This window comes from Eumetopias jubatus, unplaced genomic scaffold, assembly GCF_037043125.1.
Source record: "Eumetopias jubatus isolate StellerSeaLion01/CBP00866 unplaced genomic scaffold, mEumJub1_p1.0 scaffold_1, whole genome shotgun sequence".
NCBI lineage: Eukaryota > Metazoa > Chordata > Mammalia > Carnivora > Otariidae > Eumetopias > Eumetopias jubatus.
This window is the reverse complement of record NW_028274807.1, coordinates 58652296-58677948: the sequence shown is the minus strand read 5'-3', so window position 1 is coordinate 58677948 and position 25653 is coordinate 58652296. Positions and strand designations below refer to the sequence as shown.

The 25653-nt window shown below is 36.6% G+C and overlaps 1 protein-coding gene across 1 annotated transcript in view; it reads left to right on the top strand.

The window, feature by feature from the left end:
• Positions 1 to 25653, top strand: part of CFAP44 (cilia and flagella associated protein 44) — a 132230-nt gene that overhangs the window by 59534 nt on the left and 47043 nt on the right. Inside the window, exons 20-23 of the mRNA XM_088027245.1 lie at positions 4 to 166; positions 1622 to 1752; positions 16584 to 16780; positions 18350 to 18524. Of these exons, the coding sequence (XP_087883371.1) occupies positions 4 to 166; positions 1622 to 1752; positions 16584 to 16780; positions 18350 to 18524 (666 nt within the window). The remainder of the gene's footprint in view (positions 1 to 3; positions 167 to 1621; positions 1753 to 16583; positions 16781 to 18349; positions 18525 to 25653) is intronic.

Here is a 25653-nt window from a genome sequence, read left to right as displayed (position 1 = left end):
CAGTATTGAGAATGCTAGAAGAAAAAGAGAACATGACAAGTTAATGAAAGAAGTGGAAGAAATAAAGGCTGGGAAGAGAGAAAAACTCAAAGCTTTGAGGAATGAATTTCGGAAACTTCTAGAAATGAATCAAGGATTACCAAAGCATATGCAGTTTAAGCGAACAGTAAGCCTAAAATAAATTTGACTTTAATTTTTAACATACACTGTTTTTTGGATCAAGACTATTTTGCTGATAGAGTAGGAACACTTAAAATCATCTTTCAGCTTCCCCTTATCTGGCCAGTGTGTTTGCAGCAGCTAAAATACTGTAGAATTTGACACACAACTTGGTTTAGATACAGAAGAGCCTTCTTACATAACATAAAGTTTACTTCTGGATTTAGCTACCTCACTTTTTGGGGGGGGCTAACAAGTTAAGATATAAATACAGGTTTGAATCTGGTTATCAGCCCTTACTATACCTAGCCAAGATATCCAACCATTGTATAGGTACACATATATTTTGATTCTCTGTGATTGTATTTCTATAATTCACCAGATCTATCGAAAAGATAGTAACTGATAGGTCTACAAAGTTTTTAAAAGATGACTTAGTATAGTTGTAGCTATGGGGACAATCAACGAATTGTTCAAGCTAATTTTGAATTTTTTTTCTTTTCCGACTAATTACAAAGCCCCATCTACCTGCTAGTGATTTTCTTTTCATTGTGTACTTCTTTCTAAGTGGAATTGCTGTCAAGAATCTAATCAAATAAAAAGCCAGAATTTATCATCCTGACTATACCTATAATTTTAGAGGCACCTAGCCAATTCCATATGAAAAATGCTCTGGTGAAATAATAATGGATAATTCATATTGGTTAAAAAGACCAACCTGCAATGGTTAAAAGATATTTATGCTATTTTACTAAGAAAAAGGTTGACATTTATGGAATATGGGTAACATAATTCAAAATAAAGAACACCTGAGGTGAGTTCTGTGGCTAAACATTTTATATGTATATCATTACTTAGAAACACCCCTGGAAAGATTAATTACTTCTTACAATTTAGTCTGAATGTGGGCTCTGATATTTTTCCAAGAATGAAGGTAAAAAACATTACGCACCTAAATATCCTTATGGGAGAAATGGCCCTGTTGGTGAAGGACATCCAGCTAGAACTTGGTAACCTCAAAAAGACACCAAAGACTCAGATGTCTTTCCTGGATGGTGTCACATGGGAAGGCGTGCCATGAATATCTATCCTGTGCCTAGCTGGTTATGTGCCAGGAGTTGTTCTGGGGTGGTGGAAGTATTTTTTTTTTTTTTTTTAACTCTGTGCACTCTCCAAACATTCTGTTATTCATTGTTTTTATTGTGAGGAAATCTTTTCATATATAACCTTATTTTCAGTATTGTTAATTATTTCTGAGAACTTTTCTCCATATTTTGTGGAAATAAAATGATAAGTATGTTACTTTTTTCTAGAACAGAGAGAGTTTGTGATATTTGGAAGAGAATTATAATGCAACATGAAATTGAGTACAAAACTTAATCTGTATCTGTGTATGAAATAAGTTTGATAATGTACATTGATAAAAGTACCCAATTTGGTGAACAAATCTACTTATTTGCAGGATTTTGATATAGATTCCAAACTACGTGCTGAGATTGCCAGGAAAACCGCTTTTAAAATTCAACAAGTGGAAAAAGAATTAGCTTGGGAAAAAGAGAAACATCAACTTGGCCTCATGAAGCTACAGAATAGGTAGGATCCATATTTCCTGCAAGTTAAGATGTTTGAGAACATATATTTGAATGAAGTTGTTTACCGTGGCTTAATCGAAGTGGTCAGGTGAGAGGTGTCCTACAGTACCTACTCTTTTTTTTTTTTTTAAGATTTTATTTATTTATTTGAGAGAGAGAGAGAGCATGAGAGGGGGTTGGGTCAGAGGGAGAAGCAGACTCCCTGCCGAGCAGAGAGCCCGATGTGGGACTCGATCCCGGGACTCCAGGATCATGACCTGAGCCGAAGGCAGGTGCTTAACCAACTGAGCCACCCAGGCACCCCGAGTACCTACTAACTCTTGAAATCTCAAGGAATCCTCTTGTCACTGCTACTGATATCTTCTTGAGCTTTCTGAGAAATTTAAATCTGGGAAATTTATCAATTAGATTTTTTAGAGAGCTGGGGTGGCTCTTGATTTTGGTTCAGGTCATGATCTCAGGGTCATGAGATTGAGCCCTGTGTCGGGCTCCATGCTGGGCATGGAACCTGCTTGAGATTCTCTCTTTCTCTCTCTATCCTCCCACCCCCCTGCTCTCTCTCTCTCTCTCTCTGTCTCTCTAAAAAAAAAAAAAATTGGATTTTTCAACTCAACACCCAAAAAATGATTTAAAAATGGGCAGGAAACATGAACAGACATTTCTCCAAAGAAGACATCCAGATGGCCAACATCTCTCATCATCAGGGAAATTCAAATCAAAACCACAATGGGATATCACCTCATACCTGTAAGAATGGCTAAAATCAAAACCACAAGAAACAGCAAGTGTTGGTAATGATGTGAAGGAAAAGGAACCTTCGTGCACTGTTGGGAATGCAAACTGGTGCAGCCACTGTGGAAAGCAGTATGGAGGTTCTCAGAAAGTTAAAGATAGAACTACCTCATGATCCAGTAATCACGCTACTGGGTATTTACCCAAAAAGTACAAAAGCACTAATTCAGAGGGATACAAGCACCCTTATGTTTATAGCAGCATTTTTTACAGTAGCCAAATTATGGGAGTAGCCCAAGTGTCCATGGATAGATGAATGGATAAAGAAGATGTGGTATATGTATACAATGGAATATTCAGCCATAAATAGGAATGAAATCTTGCCATTTGAAATGACATGGATAGACTAGAGAGTAATGCTAAGCGAAGCAAGCAGTCAGAGGAAGATAAATACCATGATTTCGCTTGTGGAATCTAAGAAACAAAACAGATGAGCAAAGGGAAAAAACAGACAAAACAGGTAATAGACTCAACTATAGCGAATGAACGGATGGTTACCAGAGAGGAGGTGGATGGAGGGATGGGTGAGATAGGTGATGGGGATTTAGGAGGGCACCTGTTTTGATGAGCACTGGGTGATATATGGAAGTGTTGAAATCACTTATATTGTACACCTGAAACTAATATAACACTGTATTAACTATACTGGCATTAAAATTTAAAAATAATAGTACAAAAATTTTTTTAAATTAAAAATTAGATTTTTTATAAACCAAATGATGTAATAAACATTTGTTTTCTATTTTTGGCAAGTTATTTATTTTATATCTAGTTACCACATGAGCAGATACATCTTTAAAAAATAAAAAATAAGCTAGAATGAAAAGACTTATAATGAAAGACAACTTTCTGTCCAATCTCTCTCATGTACCAATAGGGCTCCCCATGAGGAAATTGCTTTTTTTTTTTTTTTTTGCCTTTTTGAGATGTAATTTACATTCAGTAAAATGTGTAAATTTTAACTGAACAGCTTAATAAATTTTTACAGTTATATATCACATATATCCACTACCCAGATTAAGAACATTTATAGCACTCCAAAAAGTTCCCTTGTGGCCCCCTCCCAGTAAATATCAGCTCTCCAGAGATGAATGTTTATCACATTAGTTTTGTCCATGAACTTCATCACACAAATTGAATGTTGTGGCATGAATTCTTTTATATTTGGCTTCTTTTACTTAGCATCATGCCTAAGATTATCTATGTTGTTGCAGGTAGAAGTAGTTTATTCTTTTTCATTGTTTTGTAATAATCTTCTATGCTTATACCATATTTTATTTAATCATTCTACTGTTGATGGATACTTGAGTTGTTTCTATTTTTTGGCTATGATGAATAATGCTGCTATGACCATTCTTGTGCATGTTTTTTGGTGGACATAAGAACTTATTTGTTTGCTTTATAACCAGGAGTGAAACTGCTGGGTCATAGATTATATGCATGTTTGGCTTTACTAGACACTGCCAAACAGTTTTCCAAAAATGGTTCAACGAATTTATACCATGACCATCAGTGTATGAGAATTCCAATTGATCCCCATTGTATTAGCTTCCTAGGGCTTCCATAACAAAGTACAACAGACTGGTTGCTTAAAAGAACAGACAAAAGTTCTGGAGGCTGAAGTTCAAAATCAAAGTATTGGTTGAGTTGGGTGTGGGGTTTTTGCTTTTGTTTTTGTCTTTGAGGAGAGATAGGTTTTATTTATATTGAAGTATAATTGACATATATTAGTTTCAGGTGTACAACCTATTGATTCAACAATTCTATGCATTACTTAGTACTCACCACAATAAGTGTAGTCACCATATATTATTACAGTGTTATTGACTATATTCCTTGTGCTGTACTTTTTATCTCCAGGACTTATTTTGTAATTGAAATTTGTTAATCTCCTCTTTTTTTTCTTTTTTAAGTAATCTCTACACCCAATGTGGGGCTTGAACTCACAACCCCAAGATCAAGAGTCACATGCTCCACCAACTGAGCAAGCCAGGCACCCCTATTAATCTCCTCTTAATTCCCTTTGTCTGTTTCACCCATCCACCCACCCACCTCCTTTCCAGTTTGTTCTCTGCATTTAAGAGTCTTTTTGTTTGTTCACTTGCTCTGTTTTTTAAATCCCACACATAAGTTAAATCTATGGTATTTGTCTCTCTCTGTCTGACTTATTTCACTTTGCATAAAACCCTCTAGGTCCAGCCATGTTGTTGGAAATGGCAAAATCTCATTCTTTTTTTTTTTTATGGCTAATAGTCCATTGTATGTATGTATGTATACATGTATACACACATATACATATGTGTATACATACACATATATGTGTATATATACATGCATATATACACACACACACATACATACATACATACCACCTCTTTATCCATTCATCTATCAGTGGACACTTGGGTTGCTTCCATATCTTGGCCATTATATATAATTCTGCAATAAACATAGGGGTGCATATATCTTTTCAAACTAGTGTTTTTGTTTTCTTTGGGTAAATAGCCAGTACTGGAATTACTGGGTCGTATGATATTTCTATTGTTCACTTTTTGATGAACCTCCATACTGTTTTCCACAGTGGTTGCACCAATTTACATTCCCACCAACAGTGTATGAAGGTTCCTGTTTTTTTTCCCCACATCCTCACCAACACTTGTTATTTCTTTTTGATGCTAGCCATTCTGACAGGTGTGAGGTGATATTTCATTGTAGTTTTGATTTGTATTTCCCTGGTGATTAGTGATGTTGAACATCTTTTCATATGTCTATTGGCCATCTGTATGTCTTTGAGAAAATATCTGTTCAGGTCCTCTCCCCATTTTTTTTTTTTTTTTTTTTTAAGTAAGCTCTATGCCCAACTTGGGTCTTGAACTCATGACCCTGAGATCAAGAGTCACATCCACCAATTGAGTCAGCCCGGTCCCCTATCCTTTGCCCATTTAAAAATTGCATTGTTTGGGGTTTTTTGGTGTTGTATAAGTTCCTTATATATTTTGGATGTTAATTCCTTGTTGGGTATATCATGTGCAGATGTCTTCTCTCATTCACTGGGTTGCCTTTATGTTTTGTTGATTGTTTCCTTTGCTGTGCAAAAGCTTTTTATTTTGGTGTAGTCCCAACAGTATTTTTTTTGGTTTTGTTTTGTTTTTTTTTCCCCTTGCCTGAAGAGATATATCCATAAAATGTTGCTAAGGGTGATATCCAAGAGATTACTGCCTATGTTTTCTTTTAGGAGTTTTATGGTTTTAGGTCTCACATTTAGGTCTGTAATCCATTTCGAGTTTATTTTTGTGTATGGTGTTAAAAAATGGTTCAATTTCATTCTTTTACATGTAGCTGTCCAGTTTTCCCAACACCATTTGTTGAACAGACTGTCTTTTCCCCATGTGTATTCTTGTCTCCTTTGTTGTAGATTAATTGACCATATAAGCATGGGTTTATTTCTGGGCTTTCCATTCTGTTCTGTTGATCTATGTGTCTATTTTTGTGCCAGTACCATATTGTTTTAATTACCACAGCTTTGTAGCATATCACAAAATCTGGGATTGTTCTACCTCCAGCTCTGTTGTTTTTTCTCAACAAAGGTCTTTGTGGTTCCATATAAATTTTAGGATTACTTGTTCTAGTTCCATGAAAAATGCTATTTATTAGTTTCGTCGGAGACCTGGGAGGGAGAATCTGCTCCATGCCTCTCTGAGCTTCTGGTGTTTTGTCAGCAATCTTTGGTGTTCCTTCCTGTAGATGCATTATTCCAAATCTGCCTACAAGTGGTGTTCTGTGTTTTTTCACATAATCTCTCTGTGCATGTCCAAGTTCCCACTTTTTATAAGCACACCAGTAACTTTGGGTTAGGGCCACTCTAATCTCATTATAACTTGATTACCTCTGTCAAGGCCCTATTTCCAGATAAAGTCACACTCCGAGATACTGGGAGATTTCAAAGTATTTTTCTGGGTGGATACCATTCAACCTGTTACGGTACCTGGACTGGATCACCTGATGGAAGAACCAAGTGGCACCTGGAGATCTTGGAGGATAGGAGGTTTATTTAATGCCGGCAGGCTCAGAGGAGAGTGATCTCTAAAGGTCTGAGCCCCGAGCACAAACAAAGGGGGCAATTTATACACTTCTGCTTCCGTATACTTGGCACTTTTGGTGCATGCACAAAGTGGGGCAGGGAGAAGAACCCGGATTGGTGCATGTGGGAAGCAAAGCAGGGAGAAGAACCCAGAAGAGCCCCGGGGCAAGGACTGGGATTCTCTCGTTGGCTAGGTTGGCTATTTTAGGACACAGATTTTCCTTGTCAAACCCGTAACACTCATGCTTGTCATCACTTGATATTGTCATTTGTTTAAGTTTCAGCCATTCTATAGTAATATCTCAATGTGATTTAAATTGGCATTTCCCTGAGGAGTAGTGATTTTAGCCCCTTATATTTATTGGTTATTTGTATATTCTCTTTTCTTAGGTGTTCAAGTTCTTTATTCATTTTTAAAATTGGGCTGTAAGAGTTATTCATATCTTCTCGATAGGAATCTTTTGTAGATATAAGACACATGTATTTCTGATACATATATATATATATATATGATGCGTGTGTGTGTGGGCATGCATGTAAAATATTTTGCTGTAATCTGTGGCTTGCCTTTTCATTCTCTTAATGGTGTCTTTTTTTGAGCAGAAGTTTTTAACTTTAATAAAGTTCATTTTATCAGTATTTTTCTTTTATGGTTCATGCTTTTATGTTGTAGTTAAGGAATCTGTGCCTATTCCCAATTTATGAAATACTTCTCCTGTGATTTATTCTAGAAGCTCAATTTTTTTTAAAAGATTTTATTTCTTTATTTGACAGAGAGAGAGAGTGAGAGAGCACAAACAGGGGGAGCAGCAGAGGGAGAAGGGAGAAGCAGACTCCCCACTGAGCAGGGAGCCTGACTCAGGGATTGATCCCAGGACGCTGAGATCATGACCTGAGCCAAAGTCAGACCCTTAACCCACTGAGCCACCTAGGTGTCCCTAGAAGCGCTATTGTTTTACCATTATCTATATTGGTTTTTTTTGAGGTGGTATAAGATGGAGGTCATGTGCCCTTTTTTTTTTCAAAATTTTATTTTGTTAGTCACCATACTATAATCTTATTATTATTATATTATTAGTTTTTGATGTAATGATCCACGATTCATTGTTTTCGTATAACACCCAGTGCTCCATGCAATATGTGCCCTCCTTAATACTCATCACCGGGCTAACCCATCCTCCCAACCCCCTCCCCTCTAAAACCCTCAGTTTGTTTCTTAGAGTCCATAGTCTCTCATGGTTCATCTCCCCCTCCGATTTCTCCCCCTTCATTTTTCCCTTCCTTCTAATGTCCTCCATGCTATTCCTTAGGTTCCACAAATAAGGGAAAACCATGTAATAATTGACTTTCTCTGCTTGACTTATTTCACTTAGCATAATCTCCTCCAGTCCCATCCATGTTGATGTAAAAGTTGGATATTCATCCTTTCTGATGGCTGAGTACTAGTCCATTGTATATATGGACTACATCTTCTTTTTCCATTCATCTGTTGAAGGGCATCGCTGCTCTTTCCACAGTTTGGCTATTGTGGACATTGCTGCTATGAACATTGGGGTGCATATGGCCCTTCTTTTCACTACTGGGGTAAATACCCAGGAGTGCAATTGCTGGGTCATAGGGTAGCTCTATTTTTAATTTTTTGAGGCACCTCCACACTGTTTTCCAAAGTGGCTGTACCAACTTGCATTCCCACCAACAGTGTAAGATGGTTCCCCTTTCTCCACAACCTCTCCAACATTTGTTTCTTGCCTTGTCAATTTTTGCTATTGTAATTGGTGTAAGGTGGTATTTCAATGTGGTTTTGATTTGAATTTCCCTGATGGCTAATGACGATGGACATTTTTCCATGTGTCTGTTAGCCATTTGTATGTCTTCTTTGGAGAAGTGTCTATTCATGTCTTCTGCCCATTTTTTGACTTGATTATTTGTTTAAGGGGGGTTGAGTTTGAGAAATTCTTTATAGATTTTGGAAATCAGTGCTTTGTCTGTAGTGTCATTTGCAAATATCTTCTCCCATTCTGTGGGTTGCCTCTTTGTTTTGTTGACTGTTTCCTTTGTTGTGCAGAAGCTTTTTATCTTGATGAAGTCCCAAAAGTTCATTTTTGTTTTTGTTTCACTAGGCTTTGGAGATGTATCTTGAAAGAAGTTGCTGTGGCCAATGTCAAAGAGGTTACTGCCTATGTTCTCTAGGATTCTGATGGATTCCTGTCTAACATTGAGGTCTTTCATCCATTTTGAGTTTATCTTTGTGTATGGTGTTAGAAAATGGTTGAGTTTCATTCTTCTGTATATAGCTGTCCAATTTTCCCAGCACCATTTATTGAAGAGACTTTTTTCCATTGCATATTTTTTCCTGCTTTGCCAAAGATTATTTGACCGTAGAGTTGAGGGCCCATATCTAGGTTCTCTATTCTGCTCTATTGGTTCTCTATTCTGTTCCCTCTGTGCCAATACCATGCTGTCTTGGTGATCACAGCTTTGTAATATAGCTTGAAATTGGGCAGTGTGATGCCCCCAGCTTTGTTTTTCTTTTTCAACACTTCCTTGGCGATTCGGGGTCTCTTCTGATTCCATACAAATTTTAGGATTGTTTGTTCCTGCACTTTGAAAAATGTCATTGGGATTTTGATCCGGATGGTGTTGAAGGTATAGATTGGTCTGGGTAGCATAGACATTTTAACAATGTTTATTCTTCCAATCCATGAGCATAGAATGTTTTTCCATCTTTTTGTGTCTTCTTTAATTTCTTTCATGAGTGTTCTGTAGTTCCTAGAGTGTAGATCATTTACCTCTTTGGTTAGGTTTATTCTGAGGTATCTTATAGTTTTTGGTGCTATTATAAATGGAATCGTTTCTCTAATTTCTCTTTCTACAGTTGCATTGTTAGTGTATAAGAAAGCAACTGATTTCTGTGCATTGATTTTGTATCCTGCCACATTACTGAATTGCTGTATGAGTTCTAGTAATTTGGGGGTGAAGTCTTTTGGATTTTCCACATAAAGTATCATGTCATCTGCGAAGAGAGAGAGTTTAACTTCTTCTTTGCCAATCTGAATATCTTTTATTTCTTGTTGTTGTCTGATTGCTGTTGCTAGGACTTCTAGTACTATGTTGAACAGTAGTGGTGAGAGTGGGAATCCTTGTCGTGTTCCTGATCTTAAGGGAAAGGCTCTCAACTTTTCCCCATTGAGAATGATACTCGCTGTGGGTTTTTCATAGATGGATTTTATGAACTTGAGGAATGTTCCCTCTATCCCTATACTCTGAAGAGTTTTAATCAGGAAAGGATGCTGTATTTTGTCAAATGCTTTTTCTGCATCAATTGAGAGGACCATATGGTTCTTCTCTCTCCTCTTATTAATATGTTCTATCACATTGATTGATTTGCGAATGTTGAACCCTTCTTGCATCCCAGGGATAAATCCCACTTAGTCGTGGTAGATGATCCTTTTAATGTATTGTTGGATCCTATTAACTAGAATTTTGTTGAGAATTGTGGAATCCATATTCATCAGGGATATTGGTCTGAAATTCTCCTTTTTGATGGGGTCTTTGCCTGCTTTGGGGATTAAGATAATGCTGGCCTCATAGAATGAATCTGGAAGCTTTCCTTCTGTTTCTATTTTTTGAAACAGCTTCAGGAGGATAGGTATTATTTCTTCTTTGAATGTTTGGTAGAATACCCCAGGGAATCCATCAGCCCTGGACTCTTGTTTTTTGGGAGGTTTTTTGACCACTGCTTCAATCTTGTTACTGGTTATTGGCCTATTCAGGTTGTCAGTTTCTTCCTGTTTCAGTCTTGGGCGTTTATACGTTCCAGGAAGGCATCCATTTCTTCCAGGATGCTCAGTTTATTGGCACATAGTTGTTGAAAATAATTGCTAATAATTGTTTCTATTTCCTTGGTGTTAGTTGTGATCTCTCCCCTTTCATCCATAATTTTATTAATTTGGGTCCTTTCTCTTTTCTTTTGGATAAGTCTGGTCAGTGGTTTATCGATCTTATTAATTCTTTCAAAGAACAAGCTTCTAGTTTCGTTGATCTGATCTACTGTGTTTCTGGTTTCTAATTCATTCATGTCTGCTCTAATCTTAATTATTTCTCTTCTAAAGCATGGCTTCGGCATCATTTGTTGCTTTTTCTCTAATTCTTTGAGGTGTGAAGTTAATTGGTGAATTCGGGATTTTTCTCTTTTTTTGAATGAGGCTTGGATGGCTATGTGTTTCCCCCTTAGGACCGCCTTTGCAGTATCCCATAGGTTTTGGACTGATGTGTTTTAGTTCTCATTGGTTTCCATGAATTGTTTAAGTTCTTCTTTGATTTCCTGGTTGACCCAAACATTCTTGAGGAGAGTGGTCTTTAGCTTTCTAGTGTTTGAATTTCTTCCAAATTTTTTCTATGATTGAGTTCCAATTTTAAGGCATTATGGTCTGAGAATATGCAGGGAATAATCTCAGTCTTTTGGTATCGGTTGAGACCTGATTTGTGACCCATTATATGGTCTCTTCTGGAGAAAGTTCCATGTGTGCTCAAGAAAAATGAGTATTCTGTTGTTTTAGGGTGGAATGTTCTGTATATATCTATGAGGTCCATCTGGTCCAGTGTGTCATTCAAAGCTCTTGTTTCTTTGTTGATTTTCTGCTTAGATGATCTGTCCATTGCTGAGAGTGGAGTATTGAGGTCTCCTACAATTAACGTTTTATTATCAATATAACTCTTTATTTTGGTTAACAGTTGGCTTATGTAGATGGCTGCTCCCATCTTGGGGCATAGATATTTACAATTGTTAGATCTTCTTGTTGGATAGCCCCTTTAAGAATGATATAGTGTCCTTCTGTGTCTCTAACTACTATCTTTAGTCTTTAGCACAAAATCTAATTTGTTTGATATAAGAATTGCTACTCCAGCTTTCTTTTGAGGTCCGTTGGCATGGAAGATGGATCTCCATCCCTTCACCTTCAGTCTGGATGTACTTTGCGTTCAAAATGAGATCAAATGCTGTCTTGTAGACAGCATATGGATGGGTCCTGTCTTTTTATCCAGTCTGCAACCCTGTGCCGTTTTATGGGAGCATTTAGGCCATTCACACTGAGAGTGATTATTGAAAGATATGAATTCATAATGTTGCCGGTGAAGACCTTGTTTTTGTAGATTGTCTCTGTAAATTTCTGCTGTATCACTCTTGGGGTCTTTCTCCTCTTATAGAACCCCCCCCCTTAATATTTCTTGCAGGGCTGGCTTAGTAGTCACATATTCTTTCAGTTTCTGCCAGTCTTCGGAGCTCTGCATCTCTCCATCCATTCTAAATGACAGCCTTGCCAGATAAAGTATTCTTGGCTGCATGTTCTTCTCGTTTAGTACCCTGAATATGTCTTGCCAGCCCTTTCTGGCTTGCCAGGTCTCTGTGGATAGGTCTGATATTATTCTGATGTTCCTCCCTCTGTATGTAAGGAATCTCTTCCCCCTAACTGCCCTTAAGATGGTTTCCTTGGTTCTAAGATTTGTGAGTTTTACTATTACATGCCAGGGTGTTGGCCTGTTTTCCTTGATCTTGGGAGGGGTCCTCTCTGCCTCTAGGACACAAATGTTTGTTTCATTCCCCAGATTAGGGAAGTTCTCAGCTACCATTTGCTCAAATATATCTTCTGGTCCTCTCTCTCTCTCTCCATCCCCTCAGGGATCCCAAAAATTCTGACATTGGTACGTTTCATGGTGTCACTTATTTCTCTGATTCTATTTTCATGGATTTTGAGTTGTTTTTCCCTGGCTTCCTCTTTTTCCCTCTTGTTTATTAATTGGTCTTCTAGCTCACTAATTCGTTCTTCTGCCTTGCTTACCCTAGCTGTTAGATTATCTAGATTAGATTGGATCTTATTGATAGTATTTTTAAGTTCTGCCAGTTCAGCTTTCATTTCTGCCCTTAGAGACTCTATGTTGCCATTAATCGATTTCTCCATTCTAGCTATCATTTTTACAATTGCTACCCTGAATTCCATCTCCAACATCTTGGATATATCTGTATCCATTTGTAAATCTGTGGCATAAGTCATAGTCTCTGAGTCTTTCCTATTTTGGGGGTTCCTCCTCCTAGTCATTCTGTTGAAGGGTGCTTGAGGGAATGTATAGAGTCCAAATTATTGACCACAACCCAAGCAAGAGGCACCTGTTTTATAGGGACTTTAGGGTTGCTGGCCTCTTGTTTTCCCAGCCTGTCTTCTGGGGGAGGGGCCTGCCACTGTTACTCAGGCAACCCTATTTGGGCAGAGTTGTCCTGCCCCCTGTGGCGGGGGATGAGCTCAGTGAAAACCATTTTTTGGGGGCGCTTTTATTCTCTGGCAGCTTTCCCTGGTGGCTTTCAAAATCTCTTCCGAGAGTCAGAGCAGAAGAGATTGTTTCCAACCCTCTGCCTCAGAGCAGAGAGATCACAGTCTGTTCTTCAGTGAGCTCTCCAGGCCACACTATCTCTGTTTCTGTCTATGCTGCTATAAACTGCAGCGTCCTGGGTTGTGTGCCCCTCAGCAGGGCTCCCAGTCCTTGCCTCCTGGTCAAGCACGTCTCTGCCCTTTGTGCTTCTAAAACCGCCAGCTGCTCCCAGTTCACAGGCACGGCCCTCCCCGCTCTGGGTTTTAGTCGGGGCTGCCCTAAAGTCCTTTCCCCATAATTACCAGTCTGCGAGTCTTTGCCTGTTCCCCAGCACCAGAGGCTATCGCTCACTGGTGGTGCAGGATCCCCATGGCTCCCTCCCCTTTCCATTTATCTTCCGATATGTGCCCATGGAATCACAGCTCCCTGCTTCATACCTTGAAACCAACCGCTTGCAATATTCTGTTTGTAGGGATCCAGATCTATCTTCTGACATCTCAGGCTGATTTTGTGGGTATTCAGAGTGGTCTGGTAGATATCCAGCTCAATTCCATGGACCGGTTGGAATAGGATCCCCTACTCCTCTGCCATCTTTTCCTCCCATGTGTCGTTTGTTTCTAAATGGATGTTCAATTGACTTAGTATCATTTGTTGAAAAGACCATCCTTTCCTCATTAGACTGTAGTGATAGTTTTGTCATAAATCAAGTAACTATATATATATTTACATATATATGTGTATGTATATATGTATGTGTGTGTATATGTATATATATTCATTATATACACAATATATGTATATGTATATACACATATATATATACACTATATATACTATATATTTATATATACATATATATATATTCATTTCTGAACTCTTCATACTATTCCATTGGCCTGTCTGTGTTTGTGCTAGTATAACACTGTTTTAATTATTCTTGATATCTGATATTATAAGCCCTCTGGCTTTGTTCTTCATCTTCAGTATTTTAATCCATAAATATGATAGATCTGAAAGAGAATCCACTTTTAATATCTCTTCTAGTGGTTATAACCATACATCTAAATAGTGTATTTATATGAATTTATTAATCATTATTTATTGATTTCCTAGTATCATAGGTAAGGATTTTGTTCACTTTAATGTGCTCATGCTTTTCTCTATTTCCTGAACATATAAAATATAATAACTGCTTTAATGTGCTTGTCTGCTAGTTATATCATCTGTGTGTTTTTTGGGTCTATTCTATTAGTGGAAATTTTTTTCTTATTTTGGGTTATATTCTGCTGCTTTGCCTGCCTGAAAAATTTTGATTAGATGCCAGACATTATGAATTTCACCACATTTCACATGACTGCCGGGTATTTTTTGTTACTTTTAAATATTCTCGAGTCTTATTTTGGGATTCAGTTAAGTTACTTGGAAATAGTCTGAGTTTTTGAGTCTTGCTTTTAATCTGTGTTAGGCAAATTAAGTCTAGGCAGCCTTTCGTCTAGAGCTGATTTTTCCTCACTGCTATGATAAAATCCTTCTGAGTACTCTATCCCATGTCCTTTGTATTATGGGGCTTGTGGGAACACAAGCTCTTCCAACCTATGTGAGGCCTGGGGATTATTCTGCCTGCTCTCTTCTGGTGATTCTTTCCCCAGCTTCAGGTGGACTCATCACATGCATGTAGTGATCAATAATTGCCTGAAGCCTGGAAGAGAGATCTTCAGAGATTTCTCCCTATGCAACAGTTTCCTCTCTGGTACTCTGCTCTGTGATTCATGGTACTTGTTACCTGATATTAATACCTGAATATTTGAATCTTGGAATTATATCTAGATGACTACCTGCCAAGAGATGAAAGTAGCTAAGAAGTTCTCAGGAAGAAACTTCAATATAATATATGCTATGTTTGGCTTTAATACATATTCATACTGTATTTGTGAATGTATACATATGGTGAGTATGACTCTTAAACTAGTGAGGCTCATTGTCTCAGCCTGCCTGCTTCTTTCATTTGTTTGAGTCTATGGTTTTTGTACTCTTTTGGAGCAGGTAGCTTTTGATGAGGCCAGGAGCCTTTGTTCCCAGGATTGAATACACATGCAGTCCTTATCTTTGGGAACTTGTATCTCCCCAGAAGCTGCCAGAAGCAGGGAATATGTACCCACAGCTCTAGGACATAATTTGCCTATCATCCCCACTTGTCAAGTGGAACCTCTTCCCCAATCTTCTTGCCTTCAAGTACTTGCTTCCTTAATTCCTTGCTTTCTCTCCCTGTCCAGGCTGCACCCTCCTCAGCTTTGTGTCTTCACTAATTATATGGAAGGAAATAAGTTACCTTGCTATCTGATTGGAATGGGGGAGAGAATAAAGTTGTACCACTGGGTAACACTGGGTACTACCAGTGTTTTCATCTCCACCAATCTAATAGACCAAATGTGATAACTCTTGCTTGAATAATTTGCTTTTTTCTGATTACTGGTGAAGTTAAGCATTTCTTTTCTTATGTTTGTAGTTCATTGATATTCTTCTGAGCATTTCTTTTCATACATTTATAGTTCATTTATATTTAATCTTCTGAGAAAGATTCCTTGTTCATTTTCCTCTGAATTCTATTTCTCCCCTTAGTTTTATTCACTATTTCTGTAAGTATTTTTTTTTATTATACATATTGGAAACACTTTTACTCTGCCATTTGCCTTAAACTTTGTTCACATTTTTCTAACTATGCAGAAGTTTTAAATTTTGATGGGACCAAAACCATCCATATCATGTTTTCTGTGTTTTATGGAAAGACTAAAATTTAAAGTAAAACTCCAGCAGTCAAGAAGATGAAGAGAATAAGTTTTATCATGATGAGAAAAATACTGTGCTATAAGAGAAAAGGGAAAATTAGAAATAGTAAGCCATTTAAAAGAAGAAATAGAGTTCAAAGGATTGGATTAAAAAATAGTAAGAAAGGCAGATAAACTAAGGATAATTGCTACATACATAAATAAGTAAAATTCTAAAATTAAGAGATTTGGGGAATAATTATGAACCAGTGCCAAAAAATAGCAACAATTCACCATTAATTGATAGAGAACAAATTCCTGTGAGCTATAAAAGAAAAGTGAACTAGATGGTAATAATCCTGAGTTTAATATTTTTTTAGAGGCAAAAAGGGTAATATATATGAGCCATACACACACACACACACACACACACATATATGTGCGTGTATATATATGAGATACCTCATATGAGAAGGTAGGTGGATTTTGTCAGAATTTGATATGATCCACTTACCATTAAATTACAGTCTGAAAGTTTTTCATTTTTCTACATATTAGCAAAACAAAGGCATTATACTGATTAATAATGTTTTGTTAAATGTTTTCATTAGAAAGAAAATTCTACTTGCTCTTTAACTGAGTCTTATGCAACTTCTGTCACATCACATTGGTTAATATACATTGTCAAATTTTGGATCTAGCACAATATAATATCATTTGTAAGCATAGTGTGTTGTGGTCTTATTTTATTAATCATGCAGAATTGTTAAAATGGTATAATTGATTAAAACGCTGACTATTGCAAATACTTGTTCTATTTTTTTTTTTCAGATTTCGTGAGTCATTGGAAAGTGATACTATCGTGGTTCATGCCATACAAAGTGATCACAAGATATCCTCCTATAGGCTTGTGAAGCCCTCTAAGTATTCCAAGTCCAAACGAACAAGTCTATCAGACAGAAGAACAAGCAAATTGGAGAGGTTAGAAAAAGAGGGAGCTGGAAGAAAGGACAGCCGGAAAGATACAGGTAGCCTAAATAACAAGAAGGCTTTTAAATCCTTACTTATTAAGGTTTCAAAACTGAATTTTCTTTTTGTAGGCAGAACCTTTGAACACTTTTTGATGGCTTGAGCTCCATCTCTTGTCTCCCTTTATTTATTCCTTTGGAATAAAAATCAAGGGAGATGGGATGTGTGGTATGGCTGAGAATGGGAAGCCATGTTCCTCCAGCAAATGCTCCACACCAGCTCTTTAATGCAGGCTGCTAAAGAAAACCCACCCTGGTTATGTGACTGAGTGGGTTAGAGTACTTGATGCTGCTAATTTTTCACTTCCAACATCTAACTATTCTTAAATTTAGGCTTTCTTGGTTGCTCATTTCTAGGCAGTGTTTCCTTGCAGATTCTTGGGCCCTACCCCAGAGTGTGGGGATAGAACATGACATTTCAAACTATTTTCCAAGAGCATATGCTTTAAACAGAATGATGAGCTGAGAATTCAGGTTTGAAAAGAGTACCTCTTAATCTCTGCAACCTGCCTCTTGTAACTGCCCACAGGGTGACTGCAGATGAGTAGGAGGAAGGCAAGAATTCTGGGAATGACTTGGAGAGCCCAATCAAAAATAAATAAAGGACAGCACAGTTGGTGCCCATGATATAGTACTGACATTAATGCTGCTTTATCCTCTTCATTGAGAAAACTTTCATGGCTCCTCTCAGATAAATTCTGAAATCGTTTTCGTGGTATTTAATCATTCCACAGTATATCCCTAGTCTGTTTCCTATTAATGGTGCATTTCCATTCTGTTCTACTGGTATTTTTAGCTTATTGTCTTGCTCACTGCTCCCTAATTATGCCTGATTCTTTTTTACCCAGGTTCCTACTGGAGTGACCAATTCATTCCCCTCCTCTCTGAATTCTAACAGTTCTTAGAGATTCCAGATTGAATTACACTTTTGTTATAAAATATGACCACCCAAGCCAACTTAAACTCCTGCTTTTCCATATTCCCATATATTTGAAATATGAAAGGTGAAATTATGAGTTATAACTATATGACCATCCCATATTATTATTTAACTTTTTTTCCAAAGTATATCTCTCTGTAGCTTGAACATAAAGTAAGAAATTGCCTCAGCAGATATGTAATTCTTAAATCACAGGTTTGTTTGCATGTTTCTGACCAGTTTTTCAATTGGCCACAGACCACTGCAGTCGGTATATGTCATCTCAAATATACATGCCAAATAGGACTTGCTTGCTTTCCCCCCCATCTCACAAATATTCCTACCCAACTTCTCAGTTTGTCTGTCAGTGGCCCCTCATTATTTATCTTGTTTTCTAATTATTTTATATATGTCTTGCCAACTTTTCAATAAGGTCCTTTAGAGCAAATCCTATGACTTAGATCTCTTTATTTTGATATTCTAAGATACTTATTATGGGGTTAAATTCATTTTAGTTGTTTAACAAATACTGTGATTTACAGATTCATTATATTCTGTTTTTAAAACGTGACAGGTTTAAAAAAATATTTGAGAATTTCATTTTGATGTTTCAAGAAGATTGAAAAAAAAAATGTTGACTCTCTATACAGGTGGGAGCATTGGTGTGCAGGAAGAATCAATTATAGAGAAAGGGAAGAAATTTCGGCCTAAAACCCTAAGCGAAATTATGGTGGAAAATCAAATTGAGAAAACAAAGAAACTTATATTAAAAGCTGAAAGGGCCCAACTTAAGATTCAGCAGCGAAAAAAAGAATGGGACGAACTGTAAGTGAGTGTGTTTTTGTTCGTTCGTTCGTTCTTTTCTTTCTTTCTTTCTTTCTTTCTTTCTTTCTTTCTTTCTTTCTTTCTCTTTCTTTCTTTCTCTTTCTTTCTTTTCTTTCTTTCCTTCTTTCTTTCTTTCTTTCTTTCTTTCTTTCTTTCTTTCTTTCTTTCTTTCTTTCTTTTTTCTTTTCTTTTTCTTTTCTTTTCTTTTCTTTTCTTTTCTTCTTTTCTTTCTTTTCTTTCCCTAAACTTTTTCATTTTAATATGTTTCAAAATATCTTTGAAATAGAAACAGAGATGGAGTATTGAAGACAGATCAGCTGGATCTTTTAGAGTAGTGATACCTTGGTGGAACTTCTATGATCCTTAGGGTTTTGGGCCCAGGAATTCCATTTTGTGAATACACTCAGTGATTTTTAAGGATTAAGAAATTCCTATCTATTCTAACGTAAAGTTATTTTTCTTTATGTTCTAATATCTTACAGTTTTGACTTTTACCTTTAGGTCTCTCATCATTTAAAGTTGACTTTTAAAAACGCTGGTATGAGGTACTTTTATTTAACAAGTACTTTTTTTATTTGTTTTATTTGCCACCTATAGATATGTTTGGTGAAATGTCTCTTCATGTCTTTTGCTCATGTTCAAATAAGGTTGTTTTCTATTTTGCTGTTAAGTTCTGAGGGTTCTTTATATGTTCTAGATACCAGTCCTTTGTTGGTTGTGTAGTTTTCAAATATTTTCTCCCAGTCAGTAGCTTGTCTTTCCATTCCTTTAATAGGGTCTTTTGCAGAGTAAAAGTTTTTAATTGTGTTAAACCCAATTTGTCAATTTTTCCTTCAATCAATCTTGTTTTTGGTGTCGAGTCTAAGAACTCTGCCTAGCCCTAGTCCCCAATGATTTTCTCCTATTTTTTTTTCTAAAAGTTTTATAGTTTTACATTTTACATTTAAGTCTATGATCTATTTGGTGTTCATTTTTGTATAAGGTGTGAGATTTAGGCATTTTTTCTGTTTTTGTTTTTGCCTGTGGATTTGCAACTGATCTAGCACCATTTGTTAAAAAGGCTCTCTCTCCTCCACTGAATTGGTTTTGCAATTTTCACCTTTGTCAGAAATCATCTGGGCATATTTGTGTGTGTCTATTTCTGAGTTCATGTTCTGTTCCATTGATCTATGTGTCTGTCACTTTGCTGAAAACACACTGCCTTGATTACTGTAGCGATGTAATAGATCTTGAAATTGGTCCTCTCACTATTCTTTTTTCCCCCAAATTGTTTAACCATTCTAGTTACCTTGCCTTTCTATATAAACTTTAGAATCTTTGTCTGTATTTACAAATAAAATCTTGCTGGAATCCTGATAGAAATTGTGTATCAGTTTGGGGAGGGGGAATTGACATTTATTATGTTGAATCTTCTAATTCATGGACATAGTATGAGTCTCCATTTATTTAGATCTTCTTTGGTTTCTTTCATCAGTGTTTTGTTTTCAATGTAAAAGTCCTACACATATTTTGTTCGAATTAGACATAAATATTTCACTTTTTTGGCAATGTAAATGATATGGTGCTTTTAATTTTGGTATCTTATGTATTCATGTTCATTGTTAGTATAGAAATACAACTGATTTTTTTGTATGTTTAGCTGGTATCCTGTGGCCTTGCTGAACTGTTATTTTCTGAGGGTTTTTTAGTAGGTTTCTTAGGATTTTCTGTGTAGACAATCTTGTCATCTGTAAATAGGGACAGTTTTATTTTGTATACAATTTATTTGTCTCTTATTTCCCTTATTTTCTTGTTGGACTGGCTAGAATTTCCAATATAGTGTTGAAATGGAATGGGACATCTACAACTTATTCCTGATCTTAAGGAGAAAGAATTCAGTATTTGAATGGTATATTGGTTTTCATTCTTTTACTTCAACCTGCCTATATTATTGTTTGAAGTTGGTGTTTTATTGACAGTATACAGTGGGGTTATGTTTTTTAATCCACTCTGTTAATCTCAGTTCTTCAGTTGGTAGATTTAGACCATATCACTTATATAATTTACACATGGATTTACTTATATATTTACACATGTAATTATTGATATTTCAGGCTTATATCTGCTATTTTATATTTTTCCTGTTCTCTGTATTTCTTATTAGTTTCAGAGGTAGAATTTAGTGATTCATCAGTTGCATATAATACCCAGTGCACATTACATCATGTGCCCTCCTTAATGCCCTTCACCCAATTATCCCTTCCCCCCACCAACCTCCCCTCCAGCAACCCTCAGTTTGTTTCCTGGAGTTGAGTGTCTCTTATGGTTTTCTTCCCTCTCAATTTCCATCTTATTTTATTTTTCCTTCCCTTCCTCTATGTTCATCTGTTTTGTTTTTTTAAATTCCACATGAGTGAAATCATATGGTATTTATCTTTCTCCAACTGACTTATTTTGCTTAGTATAATACCCTCTAGTTCCATCTACATCATTGCAAAATATGGAAAGAGCCCAGATGTCCATAGACAGATGAATGGATAAAGAAGATGTGGTGTGTGTGTGTGTGTGTGTGTGTGTGTGTGTATATATATATAAAATATATATATTATATATAATATATATATTGTTATATATAATATATATATAAATAATGGAATATTACTCAGCCATCAAAAAGAATGTTCTCTCTGGTTTTTTTGTTTTTGTTTTATTTTTTCATGATTTCCTGTGGCTTACTTGAATATTTTAGAGTTCCAATATGATTATAGTGTTTTTGAGAGTATCCCTTTGTACAGTATTTTTAGCATTTTCTCTAGGTATTACATTATGTATACACAACTTATACAGTCTATTGGTGTTGACGTTTTATCAGCTTGAATGAAATGTAAAAACCTTACCTGCCTTCAAGTCCCTTTACACCCCTCACTACCTCTCATTTCCCTTGTTTATATTATAATTGTATAATTTCTCTACACACATTTCAGACATTGTTATGGTTTTTTAAATCATCAAACATAACTTAGACAATAGTAAAAGTAAAATGTATTTGCCAATATTTTTACTATTAAACATTTTAATCTCTTCCTTCTTGATGTTCCAAAGTTCCTTCTTCTATAATTTTATTTCTGCTTAGAAAATTTCCTTTAGCCATTGTTTTAGGGTTGGTATGTGGTGATAAATTCTTAGCTTTCCCTCACCTAAGAATGGCTTGATCTCTCCTTCATTCTGGGAGGATAGTCTTCGTAGATATAAAATTCTGTGTTGACATTTCTCTTTTTCAACATGTGGAAAATGTTGTGCTTCTTTCTGCTGGCCTCCATGGTTTCTTATGATCAGTCTTCTGCCATTCAAATTGCTTCCTCCCTATATGTAAGGTGTTATTTTTGTCTTGCTGCTTTCAAGATTTTTTTTTGTCCTTAGTTTTCAGAAGTTTGACTATAATGTGTCTTGGTAAATCTTTGAATTTATTCTTTTTGGGATTCATTAAACTTCTTGAATCTGTATGCTTGTATCTCTGGCCAAATTTGGGAAGCTTTCAGCTGTTCTTTCTTTCTTTCCTTCCTTCCTTCCTTCCTTCCTTCCTTCCTTCCTTCCTTCCTTCCTTCCTTCCTCCTTCCTTCCTCCTTCCTTCCTTCCTTCCTTCCTTCCTTCCTTCCTTCCTTCCTTCCTTCCTCCCTCCCTTCCTCCCTCCCTCCCTCCCTCCCTCCCTCCGTCCCTCCCTCCTTCCTCCCTCCCTCCCTCCCTCCCTCCCTCCCTCCCTCCCTCCCTCCCTTCCTTCCTTCCTTCCTTCCTTCCTTCCTTCCTTCCTTCCTTCCTTCCTTCCTTCCTCCTTGCTTTTTTAAGCCCTGTCCTCTTTTTCCTTTCCTTCTTGGATTCCAATGACACAAATGTTAGATCTCTGAGGCTCTGTGTGGGGATTTAAAAAAAAAATTTTATTATTTGTTTGTAGTGTATTATTTTTGTTACTCAGATTGGATAATTTCTATGTTCTATCTTCAATTTAATGATTCTTTGTCTCCTCCATTCTGGTGTTGACCTCATCCATTAAGTTTTACTTTGATTACTGTAGTTTTCAGCTCTAAAATTTCCATTTGGTTCTTCTTTGTATCTTCCATTTCTTTCTGAGACTCTATTTTTCCATTTGTTTCAAGCACCTTTCTAATTGTTTATTGAAGCACTTTATAATGGCTGCTTTAAAATTGTCAGATTATTCTAACATCTCTATCAACTTGGGGTTGGCAACTGGTAATCTTTTCTTATTCAAGTTGAGGTCATCCTGATTCTTGGTATGACAAATGATTTTTTTATTGAAATCTGGACATTTGGGGCATTATGAGACTCTGAATCTTATATATACATTCAGTTTTAGCTGGCTTTCTCTGATTTGAGCAAGATAAGGAGGAATGCCACCTCATGGGTATAGAAGTGCAGGTTACCCATTTTTTCCCCAGTTGACACCTGAGGAAGGAAGGGGCACTTGCTGGTCAGCAGTTGGAGTTCTGGATCCCTAGTAGGCTGCTCTGATACCACTTTGCTCTCTAGTTGTCTTCCATTGATGTTGTGGAGGATGGTCAAGGTATTCACTTTCCACTAAGCTTCCTCAAACACTACCCCAGCAAGGAGGGGTGGATCACCTTGTTACTACTGGGCAAGGCTTAGAAGTCCAGGCTCCCTATGGACTCTCCACTGTAACTGTGGTAGGGAGGCTTGTTACCACACACTGGGGATGAAGCCCTGGTCCCCAGGGTTCACCTCCTTTAACACCATCCCTGTAGGGGTTGTGTTGCCTTGTTAAAGTCTGCTGGTGGTAAAAGTATAGACTCCCCACTTGACCTTTGCAGGCTGGGTGAAGGTTGGGCCACATGTGTGTGTGTGTGTGTGTGTGCGTGTATGTGTGTGTACACATGTGTGCGTGCTGCATGGCTAGAGTAGAGCGTTTATTATCTAAAAAGTTTTCTGTACTACTAGTCTCTTTTCTTGATCCTTTAGCTAGAAAGAGCAAGACTTTGTTGGGCTTTTATTGTCTAAACCCTTTGGTATTTCTAGTTGCCATTTTCTGTAACTCCTTGCCTGAGATATATGAGGTAATAAGAAAGTCTAGAGATTTTACCATCATATACTTCCTCGGGTCCCAAGGTTCTTTGTGGTCTCTCTTCTTCTTTTCACCTTTCATTATATATACAACATGAAGGGTTGTATATATAATGTTTAGGGGTTTTATTTGTACTTGCCAGGAAGATTTGAATATGTAAGTTTATTCCCTTTTCTCAGAAGTGGAAACTCTTTCCACTGATTTTATTATATTTATCTTTAATCTGGTGATTTTTTAAAAAGATTTTATTTATTTGAGAGAGAGAGAGAAGAGAGGGTGTGAGCAGGGAGAAGGAGCAGAGGCAGAGGGAGAAGCAGGCTCCCCACCGAGCAGGGAGCCTGATGTGGGACTCAAGCCCAGGACCCTGGGATCATGACCTGACCTGAAGGCAGATGCTTAACTGACGGAGCCACCCAGGCACCCGGTCCTCTCTATTTTCTTGATGAGTTTAGCTAAAAGTTTATCAATTTTGTTTTTATCTTAAAAAAAAAATGCCCAGCTCTTACTTTCATTGATCTTTCCTATTATCTTTTAAATCTCTATTTCATTTATTTCTGCTTTGATTTTTGTTATTTCCTTCCTTCCACTAACTTTGTGTTTGTGCTTTTTTTTTTTCTAGTTCCTTGAGGTATAAGGTTAAGTTAGTTGTTCAAGGTTTTTCTTGTTTCCTGATGTAGGCATTTATCACTATAAACTTCCCTGTTAGAACTGCTCTTCTTGCATCCTATATGTTTTAGGTATGTTGTATTTCTATTTTCATTTGTTACAAGATATTTTTGATTTCTCTTTTGATTTTTTACTGGTTATTCAAAGTATGTTGTTTAATCTCCAGATATTTATGAATTTTACAGTTTCCTTCTTGTAATTGATTTCTAGTTTTATACCTTTGAGGTTAGAAAAGATACTGGTTGTGATTTCAAACTTTTTAAATTAATTAACACTAGTTTTGTGACCTAACATGGTTTATCCTGGAGAATGTTTCAGGTGAATTTAAGAAGACGTGGTATATATACAATGGAATATTATGCAGCCATCAAAAAAACCACAAAAACTTGCCATTTGCAATGACATGGATGGAACTAGAGGGTATTATGCTAAGCGAAATAAGTCAATCAGAGAAAGACATGTATCATATGATCTCACTGATATGAGGAATTCTTAATCTCAGGAAACAAACTGAGGGTTGCTGGAGTGGTGGGGGGTGGGAGGGATGGGGTGGCTGTATGATAGACATTGGGGAGGGTATGGTGCTATGGTGGGCACTGTGAATTGTGTAAGACTGATGAATCACAGACCTGTACTTCTGAAACAAATAATATATTATATGTTAAAAAAGAAAAAAAGATAGTAGGAAGGGAAAAATGAAGGGGGGGAAATCGGAGGGGGAGATGAACCATGAGAAACTATGGACTCTGAGAAACAAACTGAGTGGTCTAGAGGGGAGGAGGTGGGTGGATGGGTTAGCCTGGTGATGGGTATTAAAGAGGGCATGTATTGAATGGAGCACTGGGTGTTATACACAAACAATGAATCATGGAACACTACATCAAAAACTAATGATGTATGGTGATTAACATAATATAATAAACTTAAATTAAAAAATAAATAAATAGAAGGCAGTCATTTAAAAAATGTATATTCTGCTACTATTGAATGGAATGTTTGTAAATATTTAAGTCCATCTGTTCTAACTTGTTATTTAAGTCCAATGTTTCCTTATTTTATTTATTATTGGGTCTGGATAAACTAGTTTTGTTGTATGTTTGGATTCTTTATGGTTTTTGTATCTATTATAGGTTTTTGCTTTGTGGTTACTGTGAAACTCACATAAAACATATCAGTCTATTTTAACCTGATAATAACTTAATTCTGAACACATGCTAAAGCTGTATTTTTAACTTTCCCAACACTTTGTTTTTGATGTCACAATTTACATCTTTTTACCTTATATATCCATTAACAAATCATTGTAGTTATAGTTATTTTTAATACTTTTGCCTTTTAACCTTTATGCTAAATTTAAAAATGATTTACCCACCACCATTAATATTAGAGTAT